This window comes from Pelodiscus sinensis, unplaced genomic scaffold (genome assembly GCF_049634645.1).
Source record: "Pelodiscus sinensis isolate JC-2024 unplaced genomic scaffold, ASM4963464v1 ctg121, whole genome shotgun sequence".
Taxonomy (NCBI): domain Eukaryota; kingdom Metazoa; phylum Chordata; order Testudines; family Trionychidae; genus Pelodiscus; species Pelodiscus sinensis.
The window spans coordinates 145,719-163,652 of NW_027465903.1; the positions used below are offsets into that span (position 1 = coordinate 145,719).

General features: G+C 73.6%; 2 protein-coding genes and 1 long non-coding RNA gene across 5 annotated transcripts; 1 reads left to right on the plus strand and 2 right to left on the minus strand.

Moving 5' to 3' along the window:
* The first annotated feature begins 3,539 nt into the window (after nt 1-3,539).
* Nucleotides 3,540-15,320, plus strand: PHGDH (phosphoglycerate dehydrogenase). Of its 2 annotated transcripts, XM_075916318.1 has the most exons (12): nt 3,544-3,793; nt 4,112-4,263; nt 6,279-6,344; nt 8,281-8,335; nt 8,415-8,513; nt 8,874-9,006; nt 10,155-10,303; nt 10,778-10,930; nt 11,016-11,148; nt 12,196-12,323; nt 12,678-12,903; nt 15,089-15,320. In XM_075916318.1, the coding sequence occupies exons 1-12, from the start codon at nt 3,656-3,658 to the stop codon at nt 15,283-15,285; spliced, it is 1,629 nt and encodes a 542-aa protein (XP_075772433.1). In that variant the 5' UTR covers nt 3,544-3,655; the 3' UTR covers nt 15,286-15,320. The 2 variants fall into 2 exon arrangements, with proteins under 2 accessions (XP_075772434.1, XP_075772433.1); XM_075916319.1 differs by lacking the exon at nt 10,778-10,930 and having other exon boundaries at nt 3,540-3,793.
* Nucleotides 4,361-6,159, minus strand: LOC142824412 (uncharacterized). The gene is made up of 2 exons (XM_075916321.1): nt 6,058-6,159; nt 4,361-5,640 (listed from the first exon to the last, which is right to left on the minus strand). The coding sequence occupies exons 1-2, from the start codon at nt 6,157-6,159 to the stop codon at nt 4,420-4,422; spliced, it is 1,323 nt and encodes a 440-aa protein (XP_075772436.1). The 3' UTR covers nt 4,361-4,419.
* Nucleotides 11,923-12,263, minus strand: LOC142824411 (uncharacterized). 2 transcript variants are annotated; one of them, XR_012899297.1, is made up of 2 exons: nt 12,134-12,263; nt 11,923-12,098 (listed from the first exon to the last, which is right to left on the minus strand). It is a non-coding gene; the product is annotated as an uncharacterized LOC142824411 (long non-coding RNA). The 2 variants fall into 2 exon arrangements; XR_012899296.1 differs by having other exon boundaries at nt 11,923-12,061; nt 12,134-12,258.
* Nucleotides 15,321-17,934: the final 2,614 nt, after the last annotated feature.

A 17,934-nucleotide genomic window follows, 5' to 3' on the forward strand; every position in this document is an offset into this window, starting at 1 on the left:
CTGGCAGCTGCTGCCCTGGGGAGGGGCCTTTGCGGGCTGGTCCAGGGGGCCTGGCGTCCTGCCCCTCACAGCCTGCCCGGCCCTCTGCTGGGCTTTGCTGGACTTCACTTGCCGGGGGCAGGGCAATTTTAGTCGTGCAAGGCCCAGCCTGGCTCCTTCCCCGCATTGTGGCCTGGGCCACACAGATCTCCGGCCCCCCTGGAGCAGCAGCGGGTAGTCAAGGTCCCTTCCAATGGTTTCCATTGGTGTGTGGAATAAATTTTATGTGCACCCAGGCATGTGCAGGTGTGCACCACCCATACATTCACCTGCTGCTGGCTGTGGGCACTCTGCGAATCAGCTGGGTGGGATTTGAATCTCTCTGGGTGGCTGCCCCAGTGCCCAGCTCCCGGGAACACTGGTCCCTTGGTGTGACAGCGTGGGCGCGGGGCCAGGCTGCCGGCAGGAGGCTGAGGGATCCGGAGTCCAGAGGGCACTCCCCACGGGAGCGAGGTGCTGCCAGGTGGAACCTGTTGTCCAGGGTTGCTCAAGACAGAGCCCTTGACCTGGTTTCCTGTCCGGGTCCAGCTACCCTGGACTTTCCCCCAGCTCAGACGTCAGCGCGGCCACCGGCCCGAGGCGGCTCGCTCTGCCTGGCCCTGGGGATGGGCTGTTTCCCTTTCCTCGGGGAACCGTCTCGGAGCAGCTCCCCCCCCAGCAGAAATCGGCCCCGTTTGTAATCCCCCTTACAAACTCCGAGCCCAGAGAGCCGGGGGCTGGACTCAGGGCTAGCCCGGGCCATGGCGGGGCTGTGGGGGGCCAGTGGGGGCTCTCTGTCCCTGCCTGTGCAGAAGAGCTCATTCCGGCGCCCATCACCCTGGCACGGCAGGTGAGAGGCCCTGATGGGCGCCCGTCCTTACCCCGCTTGCCACGCAGACCAGGTGGGGCTTGGGCCACGGACCCCTCCCCCAGCTCTGGCCATTGCCCGACACAAGTAGCTTAGTTTGGCTGCTCCTTCCTCCTGAGGATCGGCCCGGGGGCCCGGCAGCCTCCAAGGTCGGGGAGGGAACAACCGGACTCCTGGCGCTAGGGCCCTACCAAGTTCACAGGCCATTTGGGCCTGGACTCCTGGTGCCGTCAGCGATTCCGAGCCGACGTGCCGGTGCTGGAGCGGCGGGAGAGTCCCGGGTTATCGGAGGGGGGTGCGGCGCTGCTCCCCTTACTGCTGCGCTGCCTTCAGAGCTGGGCGGCCAGAGCAGCAGCTGCTGAGCGGGGAGCCCAGCTCTGAAGGCAGCACCGAGCCAGCAGCGGCACAGCACAGGGCGGCCTGCCATGGTGGGGCTCCCTTACTGCTGTGCCACTGCTGGGGGCGTGCGGCCTTGGTGCTGGCACCTGGCCACCAGTCGCCTCTCTCTGGCCACCCGGCCTAAGGCAGCACAGAAGTGAAGGGTGGCGACGCCACAACCCCCTAAAACAGCCTTGGGACCCCCTGCTGCAAACGTGCGGGTCAGACCCGGTTTGAGAGGGGCGGGGCTCTGTGGGATCTGCTGGGTAAAAGCGCACAAGGCCAGATTTCCCTGGCGGCGCAGTCCCGGGGGCAGCAGGTGACGAGAAACGGGCAGCGGAGTTGCCAGCCCCGAACGTTCAATCACCACGTGCCAGGCTCAAAAGGATCCCGCCTGGGGCAGAAACTCCCGAGACCCGAAAGTCAGCCTGGGGCTCTGTCTACGCGAGCCCTCTGGGCCCGGCTCCCGGCGTCTCCCTGCAGGGCCTGCGGCCGCGTGGGGAAAGCCCAGCCAAGCCCCACGGCGCGGCTCTGAGACGAGCCCCTGCCATGCTGGGAACCCTGCAGCCAGATTCCCACGCGGGACCCCGTGGCGGAGACACCGACTGGGGCGTCCCGTGGGCAGGCGGCTCGGCGGCTGAGACACGGCGCCGGGCACAGCGGGATGCGCTGTAGCTCACAGATCTGAGCGCCGGCAGCAGGCAGCGGGGCAGGCCTGGGCCTGACGTGAACACGCTGTGTAACCAGGCGCACGTGGGGTAAAGGAGCAGACGCACGTTTCGTGCTGGTCCCAGGCTCCGGTCTGGCTGTCGGGAGAGCCCGAGGGGACCTTTGGGGCGCACGAGTCTGAGCTCCGGCCTAAAAACTCTCCCCCCGCCCAGCCAGGGAAGCGCCCGGCCGTCTATCAAAGGGGCTTTGTTTTCTCCTGCACAGACCCTGGGCCCCACACGCCTGCCCTGCCCCACTGGAGGCGGACGCTGGAACTGGCCTTGGTTTTACATGGCTCCGGGGGCGGGCCAGCTTATCTGGAGGCAGCGGGTTTTCTGTGTGCAGCTCCCCCAGCCAAGAGCTGCCTTGGACTGGTCTGTTCTGGGGATTCCTCCTCACCAGCCCCACTGTGCCCGGCTCTGGGCCTCGTCCTGCGCCGGGGCCAGGAACGACCCCTCTTGGAGACAGGAGAGTGGAGAAGGGAGCCAGGACGATCCGCTTCGGCCCCCACTGAGCCTGGGAGCTGTGCCACTAGCCACAGTGTCCGGGGGCGGCAAGTCCTGATCTCAGTTACCCCTGCTCTGCTGGAGGGGCGCTGGGGCGCTGGGGGGCGACTCCAGATCGACTCCAGCGTCTCTAGGACAGGACGTGGCACCATTGGCAGACGTGTTCTGTTTTCCTGCGCCCTGGGCAAGGCCGGGCGGCCAGGGGGTGCTGCACTGCGGGGGGGGGTAGCTAGTGTGATCCCCCCCAGCGAGATTACATCAGCCCAGTCCTGGCTCCCTGCTGCTTCCCCCCGCTTTGCAGATGGGCACACTGAGGCTGGGAGCAGGCCCAGAAGCCGGGCCACCTTCCATGCAGCCTCGCCAGGGGCAGGGCACCTCTCGGGCAGACCAGGGGTAGGGGGCAGGCAGGGGGCGGACGAGTTGCAGATGGGACGGGGGGCAATGGGTGGGCGGGGGGCGGGCGAGTTGGGGGGGCAGGAGCCGGGGGGGGAAGGGGCGGGCGAGTTGCAGACGGGGGGCGGGCGACTTGGGGGGGCAGGGGGTGGGGGGGAAGGGGCGGGCGAGTTGCAGACGGGGCGGGCGGGGGGCGGGCGAGTTGGGGGGACAGGGGGCGGGGGGGAAGGGGCGGGCGAGTTGGGGGGGCAGGGGGCGGGGGGGAAGGGGCGGGCGAGTTGGGGGGGCAGGGGGCGGGGGGGCAGGGGCGGGTGAGTTGGGGGGGCAGGGGGCGGGGGGGAAGGGGCGGGCGAGTTGGGGGGGCAGGGGGCAGGGGGCAGGCGAGTTGCAGACGGGGCGGGCGGGGGCCGGGCGAGTTGGGGGGGCAGGGGGCGGGGGGGAAGGGGCGGGCGAGTTGGGGGGGCAGGGGGCGGGGGGGAAGGGGCGGGCGAGTTGGGGGGGCAGGGGGCGGGGGGGCAGGGGCGGGTGAGTTGGGGGGGCAGGGGGCGGGGGGGAAGGGGCGGGCGAGTTGGGGGGGCAGGGGGCAGGGGGCAGGCGAGTTGCAGACGGGGCGGGCGGGGGCCGGGCGAGTTGGGGGGGCAGGGGGCGGGGGGGAAGGGGCGGGCGAGTTGCAGACGGGGCGGGCTCAGGAGCCGGAGCCGGAGCCGCAGCCGCCGGAGCGGGGAACGCAGCGCAGGGAAGCGCAGGGAAGCGCCGCCCGGGCCCCGCAGACCCCGCCGCCCCCATGGCCCGCGCCGCGCTGGGCTCGGTGCTGCTGAGCGACCCCCTGGACCCCTGCTGCGCGCAGCTGTTGCGGGCCGCCGGCATCCGGGCGCGGGAGCAGCCCGGCCTGAGCCCCCCGCAGCTGCTGGCCGAGATCCAGGTGGGGCCGGGCGGGGGGGCTGCTGCGGGGGCACCGGCCCGGGCCCCTCCCCCGCCAATCCCGGCCCGCGCCCCCCCGCACCCGCCAGCCGCGCCTGATGCAAGAGGGGCGGCTGCTTGCGCGGCGCTGGCTCGGGCGGGGGGGTCCGGCCCAGCTCCCGTGACGTCGTGGCGGGGGGGGGGGTCTGTGCAGGGCGGGGGGCGGGGGCAGAGCCCCCTGGGGAGCTGGAGCCGCTGGCCCGGGCTGGGGTCTCGGTGCCCCCCGGCTCTGGGCCGGAAGGGGGGGGACAGGCTGGCTCTGACCGGGTCCCGCCCCCAGGACTGCGATGGGCTCATCGTCCGCTCAGCCACCAAGGTGACGGCCGAGGTGATCGAGGCCGGGAAGAAGCTGCAGGTGATCGGGCGGGCCGGCACCGGCGTGGACAACGTGGACGTGGAGGCGGCGACGCGGAGGGGCATCCTGGTGATGAAGTAAGGGCCTGGCGCCAGGGCAGAGCCGCCTCTCCCCGCGTGGCGGCCCGTGTCTGAGCCGGGCAGGGCTCCGGGCGCCCGCGGGGCCAAGGTCAGCTCGTGTGTGCAGGGGGTGCGCCCCGTGCAGCTCCATGGGCACATGGTACCCCCCCGCCCTCATTCCACACCCTTGGAGCTGGTCCAGAGGGATTCAGACAATGCGGGGTGGGAGGGAGGCTCGTGGCGGGCGCGGGGCTCTGGCCCACGTTCGGAGGGAAGTTCGTGGCGGGCGCGGGGCTCTGGGCCACGTTCGGAGGGAAGTTCGTGGCGGGCGCGGCGCTCTGGGCCACGTTCGGAGGGAAGTTCGTGGCGGGCGCGGCGCTCTGGGCCACGTTCGGAGGGAAGTTCGTGGCGGGCGCGGGGCTCTGGCCCACGTTCGGAGGGAAGTTCGTGGCGGGCGCGGGGCTCTGGGCCACGTTCGGAGGGAAGTTCGTGGCGGGCGCGGCGCTCTGGGCCACGTTCGGAGGGAAGTTCATGGCGGGCGCGGCGCTCTGGGCCACGTTCGGAGGGAAGTTCGTGGCGGGCGCGGGGCTCTGGCCCACGTTCGGAGGGAAGTTCGTGGCGGGCGCGGGGCTCTGGGCCACGTTCGGAGGGAAGTTCGTGGCGGGCGCGGCGCTCTGGGCCACGTTCGGAGGGAAGTTCGTGGCGGGCGCGGGGCTCTGGGCCACGTTCGGAGGGAAGTTCGTGGCGGGCGCGGGGCTCTGGGCCACGTTCGGAGGGAAGTTCGTGGCGGGCGCGGCGCTCTGGGCCACGTTCGGAGGGAAGTTCGTGGCGGGCGCGGCGCTCTGGGCCACGTTCGGAGGGAAGTTCGTGGCGGGCGCGGGGCTCTGGGCCACGTTCGGAGGGAAGTTCGTGGCGGGCGCGGGGCTCTGGGCCACGTTCGGAGGGAAGTTCGTGGCGGGCGCGGGGCTCTGGGCCACGTTCGGAGGGAAGTTCGTGGCGGGCGCGGGGCTCTGGCCCACGTTCGGAGGGAAGTTCGTGGCGGGCGCGGGGCTCTGGGCCACGTTCGGAGGGAAGTTCGTGGCGGGCGCGGGGCTCTGGGCCACGTTCGGAGGGAAGTTCGTGGCGGGCGCGGGGCTCTGGGCCACGTTCGGAGGGAAGTTCGTGGCGGGCGCGGGGCTCTGGCCCACGTTCGGAGGGAAGTTCGTGGCGGGCGCGGGGCTCTGGCCCACGTTCGGAGGGAAGTTCGTGGCGGGCGCGGGGCTCTGGGCCACGTTCGGAGGGAAGTTCGTGGCGGGCGCGGGGCTCTGGGCCACGTTCGGAGGGAAGTTCGTGGCGGGCGCGGGGCTCTGGGCCAGATTTAGCCAGCGTCTCTGGAGTTGATGGCGCTCCAGAATGCTCCAGCGAGAGCCACACAACTTTTTCTGTACTTACAGCTTTTGCTGAAAAAATGCAACTTGGGGTAAAATTCCCCACGTGGCTTCAGCTCCGAGCAGAGAGACACTTTGCAAACGTTTCTCCAGTGGCGCCGTGTCACTTTCTGCTTCCACATGGTTTCTGAACTTGGCCAGACCCGATTCAAAAGCAAAACGAGCCCCCCCCGGAAATGGAAATGAGGAATTCGCTTTTGAGTCAGACCAAATGGCTCCTTCTGGGTTGTTCACGTCAAGCCGGCCGCCCCGTTGTCCACTCAGCTCACGCTCCAGCCCCCTTTGCTGGGGGCTGCTCGGGGCAGGGACAGTGACCCCCGGTGCAGAGCCCAGGCACTGAGCTGCAGGGCGGTGGGGGCCAGATGGCTATGGGGGGAGAATCTACCCGGCGGGGGGCGGGGGGCGGGATGTACGCCGGCAGCGCAGGCGGTGTGATGGCAGCAGACAGTGCCAGCGCCGTGCCCGGCTGGGCCCGAGGCTCCGCCATGGGGTGACAGGAGAGTCGCTGGGGCCGGGCGAGCTGCCGGTTCCCAAGTGGGGGGCTGCCCAGTGCCCCGGGGCTCCCCTGCCCCCCATGCCTGTGCTAACCCCGCGCTCTGCCCACAGCACGCCCACCGGGAACAGCCTGAGCGCCGCCGAGCTCACCTGCGGGATGATCCTCTGCCTGGCCAGGTGACCCCCAGCGCTGCTCGGGGGGCTGAGTAGCCCCTCCCCTGCTGGGCTGCCCGCTGCCCCATCCCCCTGCCCTCAGCAGCCAACTCCCACCACTGCCCGGAGCCCGGCGCCAGCTCTGGCCTGCCCCAGGCATAAAGCCAAGCCCAGGCTCCCCCCACACCCGCTCGCCCTGCCAGCCTGCAGCCTCCCACCCACGCCCCGGCACAGAGCTCCAGGCATCCGGCAGCCCTGCCCCAGCCATCTGGCTCCGAGCTGCTCACCCAGCATGGAGCGGAGAGTCCCGCCCCACGGCCCCGCCCCACAGCTGACATTGCCCTTCGAGTCCCGCTGCACTGCCCTCTCCAGTCACACGGCCGCCAGCTGCCAGCACCCACTCCCAGCGCCGCATCTGTCCTCCCCCCCAGGGCACCCCATTGCTGCCCTTGCCCCTCCCCCACTCAAACAGACCCCCCCCCCCCGTGGGCATGCCCCATACCACGGGCACAGACCCCCAGCAGGCACACCCCATACCATGGACACAGGTCCCCAGTGGGCACGCCCCATATCACAGGCACAGAGCCCCCGTGGGCACACCCCATACCACGGGCACAGACCCCCCCCGTGGGCACGCCCCATACCACGGGCACAGACCCCCCCCGTGGGCATGCCCCATACCACGGGTACAGACCCCCCCCATGGGCACACCCCATACCACGGGCACAGACCCCCCCGTGGGCACGCCCCATACCACGGGCACAGACCCCCCGTGGGCACGCCCCATACCACAGGCACAGACCCCCCCGGTGGGCACGCCCCATACCACGGGCATAGACCCTTCCCCCCCGTGGGCACGCCCATACCATGCGCACAGACCCCCCCCATGGGCACGCCCCATACCACGGGCCTAGACCCTCCGTGGGCACGCCCCATACCACGGGCACAGACCCCCCCCCATGGGCACGCCCCATACCACGGGCACAGACCCTCCGTGGGCACGCCCCATACCACGGGCACAGACCCCCCCCATGGGCACGCCCCATACCACGGGCACAGACCCCCCCCATGGGCACGCCCCATACCACGGGCACAGACCCTCCGTGGGCATGCCCCATACCACGGGCACAGACCCCCCCCATGGGCACGCCCCATACCACGGGCACAGACCCTCCGTGGGCACGCCCCATACCACGGGCACAGACCCCCCCATGGGCACGCCCCATACCACGGGCACAGACCCCCCCATGGGCACGCCCCATGCCACGGGCACAGACCCCCCGTGGGCACGCCCCATACCACGGGCACAGACCCCCCCATGGGCACGCCCCATACCATGGGCACAGACCCCCCCGTGGGCACGCCCCATACCACGGGCATAGACCCTTCCCCCCCGTGGGCACACCCCATACCACGGGCACAGACCCCCCGTGGGCACACCCCATACCACGGGCACAGACCCCCCCATGGGCACGCCCCATACCACGGGCACAGACCCCCCCATGGGCACGCCCCATACCACGGGCACAGACCCCCCGTGGGCACGCCCCATACCACGGGCATAGACCCCCCCTATGGGCACGCCCCATACCACGGGCACAGACCCCCCGTGGGCACGCCCCATACCATGGGCACAGACCCTCCCGTGGGCACGCCCCATACCATGGGCACAGACCCCCCGTGGGCACGCCCCATACCATGGGCACAGACCCCCCCGTGGGCACGCCCCATACCATGGGCACAGACCCCCCGTGGGCATGCCCCATACCATGGGCACAGACCTCCCCATGGGCACGCCCCATACCACAGGCACAGACCCCCCCATGGGCACGCCCCATGCTGCGAGACAACGTATGGCACGCCCCTGCCAGGCTGCGCCGCTCCCCACGGGCCGGAAGCCGCTGGGGCAGGGCTTGCCTGGGTGGCTCATCTGCTGACCACGGGGCCGTTGCTGTTCCAGGCAGATCCCCCAAGCAGCCGCCTCGATGAAGGACGGGAAGTGGGCGCGCAAGCAGGTAAGAGGCGGGGCTTGCTGCCCGGCGGCGCTGGGGGTGCCTGGCCGCCGGCGTCACAGCCCGCCTGCTCTCTGCCTAGTTCATGGGCACGGAGCTGCACGGGAAAAGCCTGGGCATCTTGGGCCTGGGCCGCATCGGGAGAGAGGTGGCCACCAGGATGCAGGCCTTCGGGATGAAGGTAAGGGCGGGCGCAGGGGAGGGAAAGGGTTAAACTGCCCAGGGAAGGGGAGGGGTTAATCCAGGGGCCCCGGGAAGGCTGCCCTCTTGCCCTCGCCTGAAGCCGCCCTGGTGACATGGCTGTCTCGGGCAGGTTCCCCTTAACTCTGCCCCTCCCTCCTATGCCCCAGCAGGCCGGGCCGTGGGCCGAGAGTCCCCTGGTGGGTGCTGCCGGGGCTGGGCGCCCTGGCGGGGCAAAGGGCGTTAGTTACCACGCAGCCCACGCAGGGGCAGAGCCCAGCCAGCCGGGTCGGGGCCGTTCCCGGCTGCCCCGGGCAGGGGGGCCCGGCCGGTGCGGGTGAGTGGCCGTGGCTCTGCTTAGACCATAGGCTACGACCCCGTCATCACGCCCGAGGACTCGGCGGCCTTCGGCGTGCAGCAGCTGCCCTTGGAGCGGATCTGGCCCCTGTGCGACTTCATCACGGTGCACACGCCGCTGCTGCCCTCCACCACAGGTAGGGCCCTGCCCCTCCCCGGCGGCCCCGGGACTGTCCTGGCTGGGGCCAACCAGGCCTGGAGGGAGAGTCCGATCCGGGTGAGACCAGCTGGGGCCGGAGCAGGCAGGAGTGCTGCGCTGGCAGAGCCGTAGGGAGAGCGGTGGCAGAGCCGTGCCGGGGGGGCAGTGGGCAGAGCCATGTGGGGGGGGGGGGGGGCAGTGGGCAGAGCCATGTGGGGGGGGGGCAGTGGGCAGAGCCATGCTGGGGGGGAGGGCTGTGGGCAGAGCCGTGCTGGGGGAGCAGTGGGCAGAGCCATGTGGGGGGGAGGGCTGTGGGCAGAGCCATGTGCGGGGGAGGGCTGTGGGCAGAGCCATGTGGGGGGGAGGGCTGTGGGCAGAGCCATGTGCGGGGGAGGGCTGTGGGCAGAGCCGTGCTGGGGGGGCAGTGGGCAGAGCCATGTGGGGGGGAGGGCAGTGGGCAGAGCCATGTGGGAGGGAGGGCTGTGGGCAGAGCCGTGCCGGGAGGGCAGTGGGCAGAGCCGTGCTGGGGGGGCAGTGGGCAGAGCCATGTGGGGGGGAGGGCTGTGGGCAGAGCTGTGCTGGGGGGGCAGTGGGCAGAGCCATGTGGGGGGGAGGGCTGTGGGCAGAGCCATGCTGGGGGAGCAGTGGGCAGAGCCATGTGGGGGGGAGGGCTGTGGGCAGAGCCGTGCCGGGAGGGCAGTGGGCAGAGCCGTGCTGGGGGGGCAGTGGGCAGAGCCATGTGGGGGGGAGGGCTGTGGGCAGAGCCGTGCTGGGGGGGCAGTGGGCAGAGCCATGTGGGGGGGAGGGCTGTGGGCAGAGCCATGCTGGGGGAGCAGTGGGCAGAGCCATGTGGGGGGGAGGGCTGTGGGCAGAGCCGTGCTGGGGGGGCAGTGGGCAGAGCCATGTGGGGGGGAGGGCTGTGGGCAGAGCCGTGCCGGGGGGGCAGTGGGCAGAGCCATGGTGGGGGGGAGGGCTGTGGGCAGAGCCGTGCTGGGGGGGCAGTGGGCAGAGCCATGTGGGGGGGAGGGCTGTGTGCAGAGCCGTGCTGGGGGGGCAGTGGGGGGGCAGTGGGCAGAGCCATGTGGGGGGGGCAGTGCCGGGGGGGCCTCTCTGGCTCATTTGCAGACACCCCTGCCCCTCCCCCAGGGCTGCTGAACGACAGCACCTTTGCCAAGTGCCGGCGGGGGGTGCAGGTGGTGAACTGCGCCCGGGGGGGCATCGTGGACGAGGGGGCCCTGCTCCGGGCACTGCAGTCGGGCCAGTGTGGGGGGGCTGCCCTGGACGTCTTCACTGAGGTGAGTGAAGGGGGCCCGGGCGGGGAGGGACCCCCAGTTCCTGCCCCTTGAGCAGCTGCTCTGTTAGAGGGGCCCAGAGCCCGGCCAGCTGCAGGACGTGGGGCTGGGCCTGGGGGTGCAGAGGAGCCCTGCCTAGGCCCCGCCCAGAGAGACCAGCTGGCCCCTTGGCTGCACCCTGGGCTGACGGCTGCCCCCCCCCGCTGGGAGACTCACGTCCCTGCCCCCCAGCCGCCGCGCCCCCCGCCCATCTACTGGGCTCTGGGAGGCCTCGGAAATGGCACCGTCAGAAAGTCCTGAACGTTCCCAGCGCAGCCTTAACTCTGCCCCGCGCCCGGGTGGGGGATTCCCCCGCCCCCGCCAGCGGGGGGGCAGCGTGGGCCTGGCCGGGGCAGCAGGGGGCGCTGCTGGTGCCTGCCAGGTGAGACCGGCCCCCTGGAGGGCGGCGCGGGCTGACGGGCCAGGCTGTGTCTGCAGGAGCCGCCCCGGGACCGCGCCCTGGTGAACCATCCCAACGTGATCTGCTGCCCCCACCTGGGCGCCAGCACGCGGGAAGCGCAGCGCCGCTGCGGCAAAGAGATCGCCCAGCAGTTCGTGGGCCTGGCCCTGGGGACGGCGCTGGCCGGCGCGGTGAGTGGGGGGGCAGGGCGGGGGCTGCCCCCACCCCGTCTGCCTGCTGTGCCTCTAGCCCCCGGCCTCTCCCTCCCTCCCCCAGGTGAACGGGCAGGCGCTCGGCTGCGCCTTGGACCCGCAGACCAGACCCTGGATCGCCCTGGGGAGAGCCCTGGGGCTGCTGCTGCAGACACTGGCCGGCCCGGTGCAGGGAGCCCTGCAGGTCTGCACGCTGGGTGAGTGCGCGGAGCCGGGCGGCGCAGGGCCGGGGCGGGCTCAGCCGGTGCCCTCCAGGTGAACCATCTGCCCCCGCACCGGAGCTGGGGTCTGGGCCATGCCAGGGCCGGCCTGTTCTCTGCCCCACGGCGCAGAGGGGGCTGGGCCGTGCCAGGGCCGGCCTGTTCTCTGCCCCACGGCGCAGAGGGGGCTGGGCCGTGCCAGGGCCGGCCTGTTCTCTGCCCCACGGCGCAGAGGGGGCTGGGCCGTGCCAGGGCCGGCCTGTTCTCTGCCCCACGGCGCAGAGGGGGCTGGGCCGTGCCAGGGCCGGCCTGTTCTCTGCCCCACGGCGCAGAGGGGGCTGGGCCGTGCCAGGGCCGGCCTGTTCTCTGCCCCACGGCGCAGAGGGGGCTGGGCCGTGCCAGGGCCGGCCTGTGTCTCTGTCCCATGGTGCAGAGGGGGCTGGAGATGGGGGGGCATTGGGGAGATGGTGTGAGGCAGGGGTGAGTGCATTGGGATGGGGGATGCTGCGGGAGGCCTGGCTCAGGGGGAGGGGTGGGTGCATTGGGATGGGGGCACTAGGGGGGACTGGGTGTGAGGCGGGGGAGTGCATTGGGATGGGGGGACTGGGGGGACTGGCTCGGGGGAGGGGTGGGTGCATTGTGGGTCAGGGTGTGGTCCCAAAGTGGAGGGCGCGGTGCATCTTTTGCTTAACAACTTTGGTCTTCCCCTTTTTTTTTCCTCAACAGAATTTTTCCCCGGTGTTTTTTTTTGAGGTGGGGGGGGTGGGGGGGTCAGTATTTTTGGTTAAACCCTCTGGCAGCCCCGTGTGTGCGTCCCATGCATGGCTCAAGCCCCGTCGCACGGCCCAGCACCGAGTGCCGCGGGAGATGCAGCCGGGCTGGACCGCGGGTGGGGGGCGGAGTCCGTGACCTCTGGCCTGCGGGGGGGGGGGGGCGGAGTCCGTGACCTCTGGCCTGGGGGGTGGGGGGCCGAGTCCGTGACCTCTGGCCTGCGGGGGGGGCTGTGCGCTGCTGGATCGGTATAACCCCGGCTCCCTGCCCCAGGCGCGCCCCTGCAGAAGGCTGGGACCTACCTGAGCCCAGCCGTGGCCACCGGCCTGCTTGAGGGAGCTGGGCACAAGCATGTGAACCTGGTGAACGCGCTGCTGCTGGCCCAGGAGGCTGGAGTGAAGGTAGACGGCTGGCCAGGGACCCAGTCACGCACCCCGAGGCGCCTCCCTGCCCGCCTGGCCAGGGGCACGCTGCCCTGGGCCTCTCCAGCCCTGACCCCACCCAGCAGGGCCCCCGCCCCGCACACGTAGGTGGGGCAGCCGGCATCTGCTGGATGGCCTCGCCCTAGGGGAGCCCTAGCCACTGGCTAGCACTAGCCAGAGGGGGAGGATGGCCCAGTGCTTGGGGCTGCCACAGACTCCCTGGGAGACCTTGGGCATGTCCCTTTGCTTCCCTGCGTGTGGGTCCCAGCTGGACGTGGGGGGGGCACTGCCGTAGCCAGCACCTGGGGCTGCTGAGCCGTGGTATCCCCGCAGGTCACGGCCACGGAGGGCGAGGCGGTGCCGGAGCCGGGCGGCGGTGACAGCGCCCTGCAGCTGGCCCTGCCAGGGACCCCCTTCAAGCTGGTGGGCTCGCTCCAGGGCAGCACCCCCGTCCTGCAGGAGCTCAACGGAGCCGCCTTCCCACAGCCGGTCCCTCTCGCCGGCCACCTGCTGCTCTACAGAGCCCCCGCCGGTGCCAGCCCCCTGCCCGCGGTGCTCGGTGAGGAGGAAGCCCGGCCGCTGTGGCTGCTGCTCGGAGGGGCTGGGGGCCCAGGTGGCAGGTCCTGGGGGGCGGCCCAGCGGGAGTCTGAGAAGGGGGGCCCGGGTCGGGTGGGTGCTCGGCAGGTGCCCCGGCAGGCGAGGGAAGGCCCGCGGGCGGGCGCTCGGCGGGTGTCCCGGCAGGCGAGGGAAGGCCCGCGGGCGGGCGCTCGGCGGGTGCCCCGGCAGGCGAGGGAAGGCCCGCGGGCGGGCGCTGGGCGGGTGTCCCGGCAGGCGAGGGAAGGCCCGCGGGCGGTGCGCTCGGCGGGTGCCCCGGCAGGCGAGGGAAGGCCCGCGGGCGGGCGCTGGGCGGGTGCCCCGGCAGGCGAGGGAAGGCCCGCGGGCGGGCGCTCGGCGGGTGCCCCGGCAGGCGAGGGAAGGCCCGCGGGCGGGCGCTCGGCGGGTGCCCCGGCAGGCGAGGGAAGGCCCGCGGGCGGGCGCTGGGCGGGTGCCCCGGCAGGCGAGGGAAGGCTCGGCGGGTGCCCCGGCAGGCGAGGGAAGGCCCGCGGGCGGGCGCTCGGCGGGTGCCCCGGCAGGCGAGGGAAGGCCCGCGGGCGGGCGCTCGGCGGGTGCCCTGGCAGGCGAGGGAAGGCCCGCGGGCGGGCGCTCGGCGGGTGCCCCGGCAGGCGAGGGAAGGCCCGCGGGCGGGCGCTCGGCGGGTGCCCTGGCAGGCGAGGGAAGGCCCGCGGGCGGGCGCTCGGCGGGTGCCCCGGCAGGCGAGGGAAGGCCCGCGGGCGGGCGCTGGGCGGGTGCCCCGGCAGGCGAGGGAAGGCCCGCGGGCGGGCGCTGGGCGGGTGCCCCGGCAGGCGAGGGAAGGCCCGCGGGCGGGCGCTCGGCGGGTGCCCCGGCAGGCGAGGGAAGGCCCGCGGGCGGGCGCTCGGCGGGTGCCCCGGCAGGCGAGGGAAGGCCCGCGGGCGGACGCTGGGCGGGTGCCCCGGCAGGCGAGGGAAGGCCCGCGGGCGGGCGCTCGGCGGGTGCCCCGGCAGGCGAGGGAAGGCCCGCGGGCGGGCGCTCGGCGGGTGCCCTGGCAGGCGAGGGAAGGCCCGCGGGCGGGCGCTCGGCGGGTGCCCCGGCAGGCGAGGGAAGGCCCGCGGGCGGGCGCTCGGCGGGTGCCCTGGCAGGCGAGGGAAGGCCCGCGGGCGGGCGCTCGGCGGGTGCCCCGGCAGGCGAGGGAAGGCCCGCGGGCGGACGCTGGGCGGGTGCCCCGGCAGGCGAGGGAAGGCCCGCGGGCGGGCGCTCGGCGGGTGCCCCGGCAGGCGAGGGAAGGCCCGCGGGCGGGCGCTCGGCGGGTGCCCCGGCAGGCGAGGGAAGGCCCGCGGGCGGACGCTGGGCGGGTGCCCCGGCAGGCGAGGGAAGGCCCGCGGGCGGGCGCTCGGCGGGTGCCCCGGCAGGCGAGGGAAGGCCCGCGGGCGGGCGCTCGGCGGGTGCCCCGGCAGGCGAGGGAAGGCCCGCGGGCGGGCGCTCGGCGGGTGCCCCGGCAGGCGAGGGAAGGCCCGCGGGCGGACGCTGGGCGGGTGCCCCGGCAGGCGAGGGAAGGCCCGCGGGCGGGCGCTCGGCGGGTGCCCCGGCAGGCGAGGGAAGGCCCGCGGGCGGGCGCTCGGCGGGTGCCCCGGCAGGCGAGGGAAGGCCCGCGGGCGGACGCTGGGCGGGTGCCCCGGCAGGCGAGGGAAGGCCCGCGGGCGGGCGCTCGGCGGGTGCCCCGGCAGGCGAGGGAAGGCCCGCGGGCGGGCGCTCGGCGGGTGCCCCGGCAGGCGAGGGAAGGCCCGCGGGCGGACGCTGGGCGGGTGCCCCGGCAGGCGAGGGAAGGCCCGCGGGCGGGCGCTCGGCGGGTGCCCCGGCAGGCGAGGGAAGGCCCGCGGGCGGGCGCTCGGCGGGTGCCCCGGCAGGCGAGGGAAGGCCCGCGGGCGGACGCTGGGCGGGTGCCCCGGCAGGCGAGGGAAGGCCCGCGGGCGGGCGCTCGGCGGGTGCCCCGGCAGGCGAGGGAAGGCCCGCGGGCGGGCGCTGGGCGGGTGCCCCGGCAGGCGAGGGAAGGCCCGCGGGCGGGCGCTCGGCGGGTGCCCCGGCAGGCGAGGGAAGGCCCGCGGGCGGGCGCTCGGCGGGTGCTCCGGCGCAGGGCAGGGCCTCACCGCGCTCTCTTGCCTCCGCAGGGCTGCTGGGCGCGGCGCAGGTCCGGCTCCAGTCCTACCACGGCTCCCGGGCGGTGCGGGGAGAGGAGTGGAGCTGCCTGGGGCTCTCGGAGCCGGCCGGGGCCCTGGCGGGAGCGGCGCACCATGTGACCGAGGCCTTCGCGCTCTCGCTGGAGCCCTGCGCCGCCGCTTCCCGGGGGGCTGCTCTCCCGCGCTGAGCCCGGCAGGTCAATACACTGTGTGCAGAGCGGGAGCCTGGCCTGTGTTGTGTCCCGCCGCGGCGCGGGGGGCTGGCGGGGCAGAAGGTGGGCGCAGTGGCCCAGGGCGGGGGGAGGGTGACGGCGCGTCGGGGACCCCGACCCTGCAAGATGAGGCTCCACCAGCCAGTGGAGGAAACGGGTCACTGCTGCTCCGCGGTGCAGGCGCCATGCAGGCGTAGGCCAGGCCGGCAGCCCTAGTTCCCTGGCGGGAGGGGTTCCAGGCCCCTGAACCCCCTACACTGGTTTTACTCTACTTCCTCCGTGCTCCCCCCCCGACTGCCCAGCTCCCAGCCCTGCCCCCAGCCAGGGGCCGTCTCCCCCTCCCTCCCTTTGTCTCCCCCCGGGAAGAGCCTTGTTCCCTGCACAGGCTGGGCCTGGGGGACTGGGCCAATGCACGTGGGGGGTCAGTGGAGATCTCACAGCGCAGCCAGGTGGGACACCAGGTCACAGAGCAGACCCCCCCCCCCCACTACGCCACAGGGGGGCTGGGATGGAGCAGGAGTCAGACACAGTCGCCTGGGGGGGGGGGAGACATGGGGGCTGGGACCGAGCAGGAGTCAGACGCAGTCGCCCGGGGGGGGGGAGACATGGGGGCTGGGAGGGAGCAGGGGTCAGATGCAGTCGCCCGGGGGGGGGGGAGACATGGGGGCTGGGAGGGAGCAGGGGTCAGACGCAGTCGCCCGGGGGGGGGGGGGGGAGACATGGGGGCTGGGACCGAGCAGGAGTCAGACGCAGTCGCCCGGGGGGGGGGGGGGGAGACATGGGGGCTGGGACCGAGCAGGAGTCAGACGCAGTCGCCCGGGGGGGGGGAGACATGGGGGCTGGGAGGGAGCAGGGGTCAGATGCAGTCGCCCGGGGGGGGGGGAGACATGGGGGCTGGGAGGGAGCAGGGGTCAGACGCAGTCGCCCGGGGGGGGGGGGGGAGACATGGGGGCTGGGACCGAGCAGGAGTCAGACGCAGTCGCCGGGGGGGGGAGACATGGGGGCTGGGAGGGAGCAGGGGTTGGCCGCAGTGGCCGGGGGCGGGTGTGGGGGACCCAGGGGAGCTGGGACAGCAGGAGGTGGCCGCATGAGGGGTCTTTGCTCGCTCCTGCTCCCCTGGCAGGGTCCCGGGCACCCCCACAGCCCTGCCCTGGCCCCACAGCCACCGGAGAGGTACCAGGGACCCTCCAGCCCCAGGCAGCAGCCGCCCAAGCGACCCCTCCTGGTCTGGGGTTCCCTAGAGCAGCCCTGCCTGACTTTACCCTCGGCAAGGCACCCCCGGGAGCCCTGAGCACCTCCCCCGTCCATCGACTCCCCCTCGCCCCTCAGCGAGCGGCTCCCGCTTCCCCCTCCTCACCCTCCTGCGGCAGCCCCTCCCCGGCGTCCCTCGCCTGCCTCCTGCTGTGCCGCTTCCTCTGCGGCTGGCTCCGGCAGGTCCTCAGGCCCTGGCCCCCGGGAGGCGACCCCTCGGCCTCTGCCAAGGCCTCGCTCCCGCCGGTCCACACCTGGCCCCTGTGGTTACCGCGCTCTGGCTTGTCGGGCGCCTCCAGGCCGAGCGCGGCGCCAGCTCTGCCGCGGGGGCTGGAGCCTGAGGAAACAGGCCCACGGTGCCGCCTGGCGAGCTGGGCTGGGTCGGAGCACGTGCCTGGCAGCGCTGGCCCCGGGGGGACCCCATTTGCACAGGGCGCTGTGGGCCGAGCGCGTGGCTGGGGGCCGCCACAGGCTGGACTCGCGCTCGGGGCAGATGCGCGGGAGGAGACGGGGCCAGGCGCGCGGGAGGAGACGTACCCACAGCGCCCGTCAGCTTCAAGGCGGTGGGACTGGAAAAAAGTCTCGCCCATGGCTAAGCTGGTGACAGGGCCTTGCACCCCCTCTCTGCCCGCAGGGAGCCCACCAACCCAGCCCGCACAGCTGGGCACAGCCCCCACGGCCACACCGTGCTCAGTGCCAGCCCGCCACATGGCAGAGCACACGCAGAGGCGGCCTGCCCGGACCCCCGCCCCGCAGAGAGCGCTGCAGCAGGGGGAGCCAGCCCTGGCATGTGCCCTGCATCCCCCCTTGGCCGCCTCGGGAACGGCATCGAAGTGCCCCCCGAGATCCCTCCCCCGGCATGGCCGCATGTGGGCTGGAGCAGGAGCGGGGCGGCCCCTTGAGCACCGGGTTACGGTGCCCCCGCTCCTGTGGGGCCTAGGGTCCAGCGTGCCCGGGCATCGCCAGCCCTGGGGCGGGGGGCAGGGGCCGGGCTAGCCCCGTGCGCAGAGGGGCTGCGCTTGCACGTGCTCAGTCCCGCTTGCCCCACACTGGCGCTTCGTTTTCCTGGGCCCCCGGCCTGGCGAGCCGCCCGCCTCGGACCCAGCCAGCGGCACAGGCCCCAGTGCCGGCCCCAAAGCCTTTGGCGGGGGAAGGGGCTGGGCAGGCCCGGCAAGGCCGCGGTGAAACCCCAGCGGTGCCAGTGGGGGGCTGAGGTGTGTGCCCGGCCCAGCCCCTTGCACCGGGTGGAGCTGAGTGGGCGTGAGCCAGGAGGGGCAGGGAGCCGCCTCCTCCCCCTTCTGCCAGCCGGGCAAAGCCAGCTCCCATGCATGGCAGCCCCCAGAAGCCTTCACTCCGCCCTGTTGCCTCTGCATG

Excerpts from the sequence above, each read along its gene's own strand:
- PHGDH (XM_075916318.1), top strand. The coding sequence starts at position 3,656 with ATGGCCCGCGCCGCGCTGGGCTCGGTGCTGCTGAGCGACCCCCTGGAC. Across the intron at positions 6,345-8,280 it reads ATGATCCTCTGCCTGGCCAG|GCAGATCCCCCAAGCAGCCG; the intron begins GTGACCCCCAGC and ends TTGCTGTTCCAG. Across the intron at positions 10,304-10,777 it reads CCCTGGACGTCTTCACTGAG|GAGCCGCCCCGGGACCGCGC; the intron begins GTGAGTGAAGGG and ends CTGTGTCTGCAG.
- LOC142824412 (XM_075916321.1), bottom strand. The coding sequence starts at position 6,159 with ATGGCGGAGCCTCGGGCCCAGCCGGGCACGGCGCTGGCACTGTCTGCT. Across the intron at positions 5,641-6,057 it reads CGCCCCCCGCCCCCCGCCGG|CATTCTGGAGCGCCATCAAC; the intron begins GTAGATTCTCCC and ends CTCTCGCTGGAG.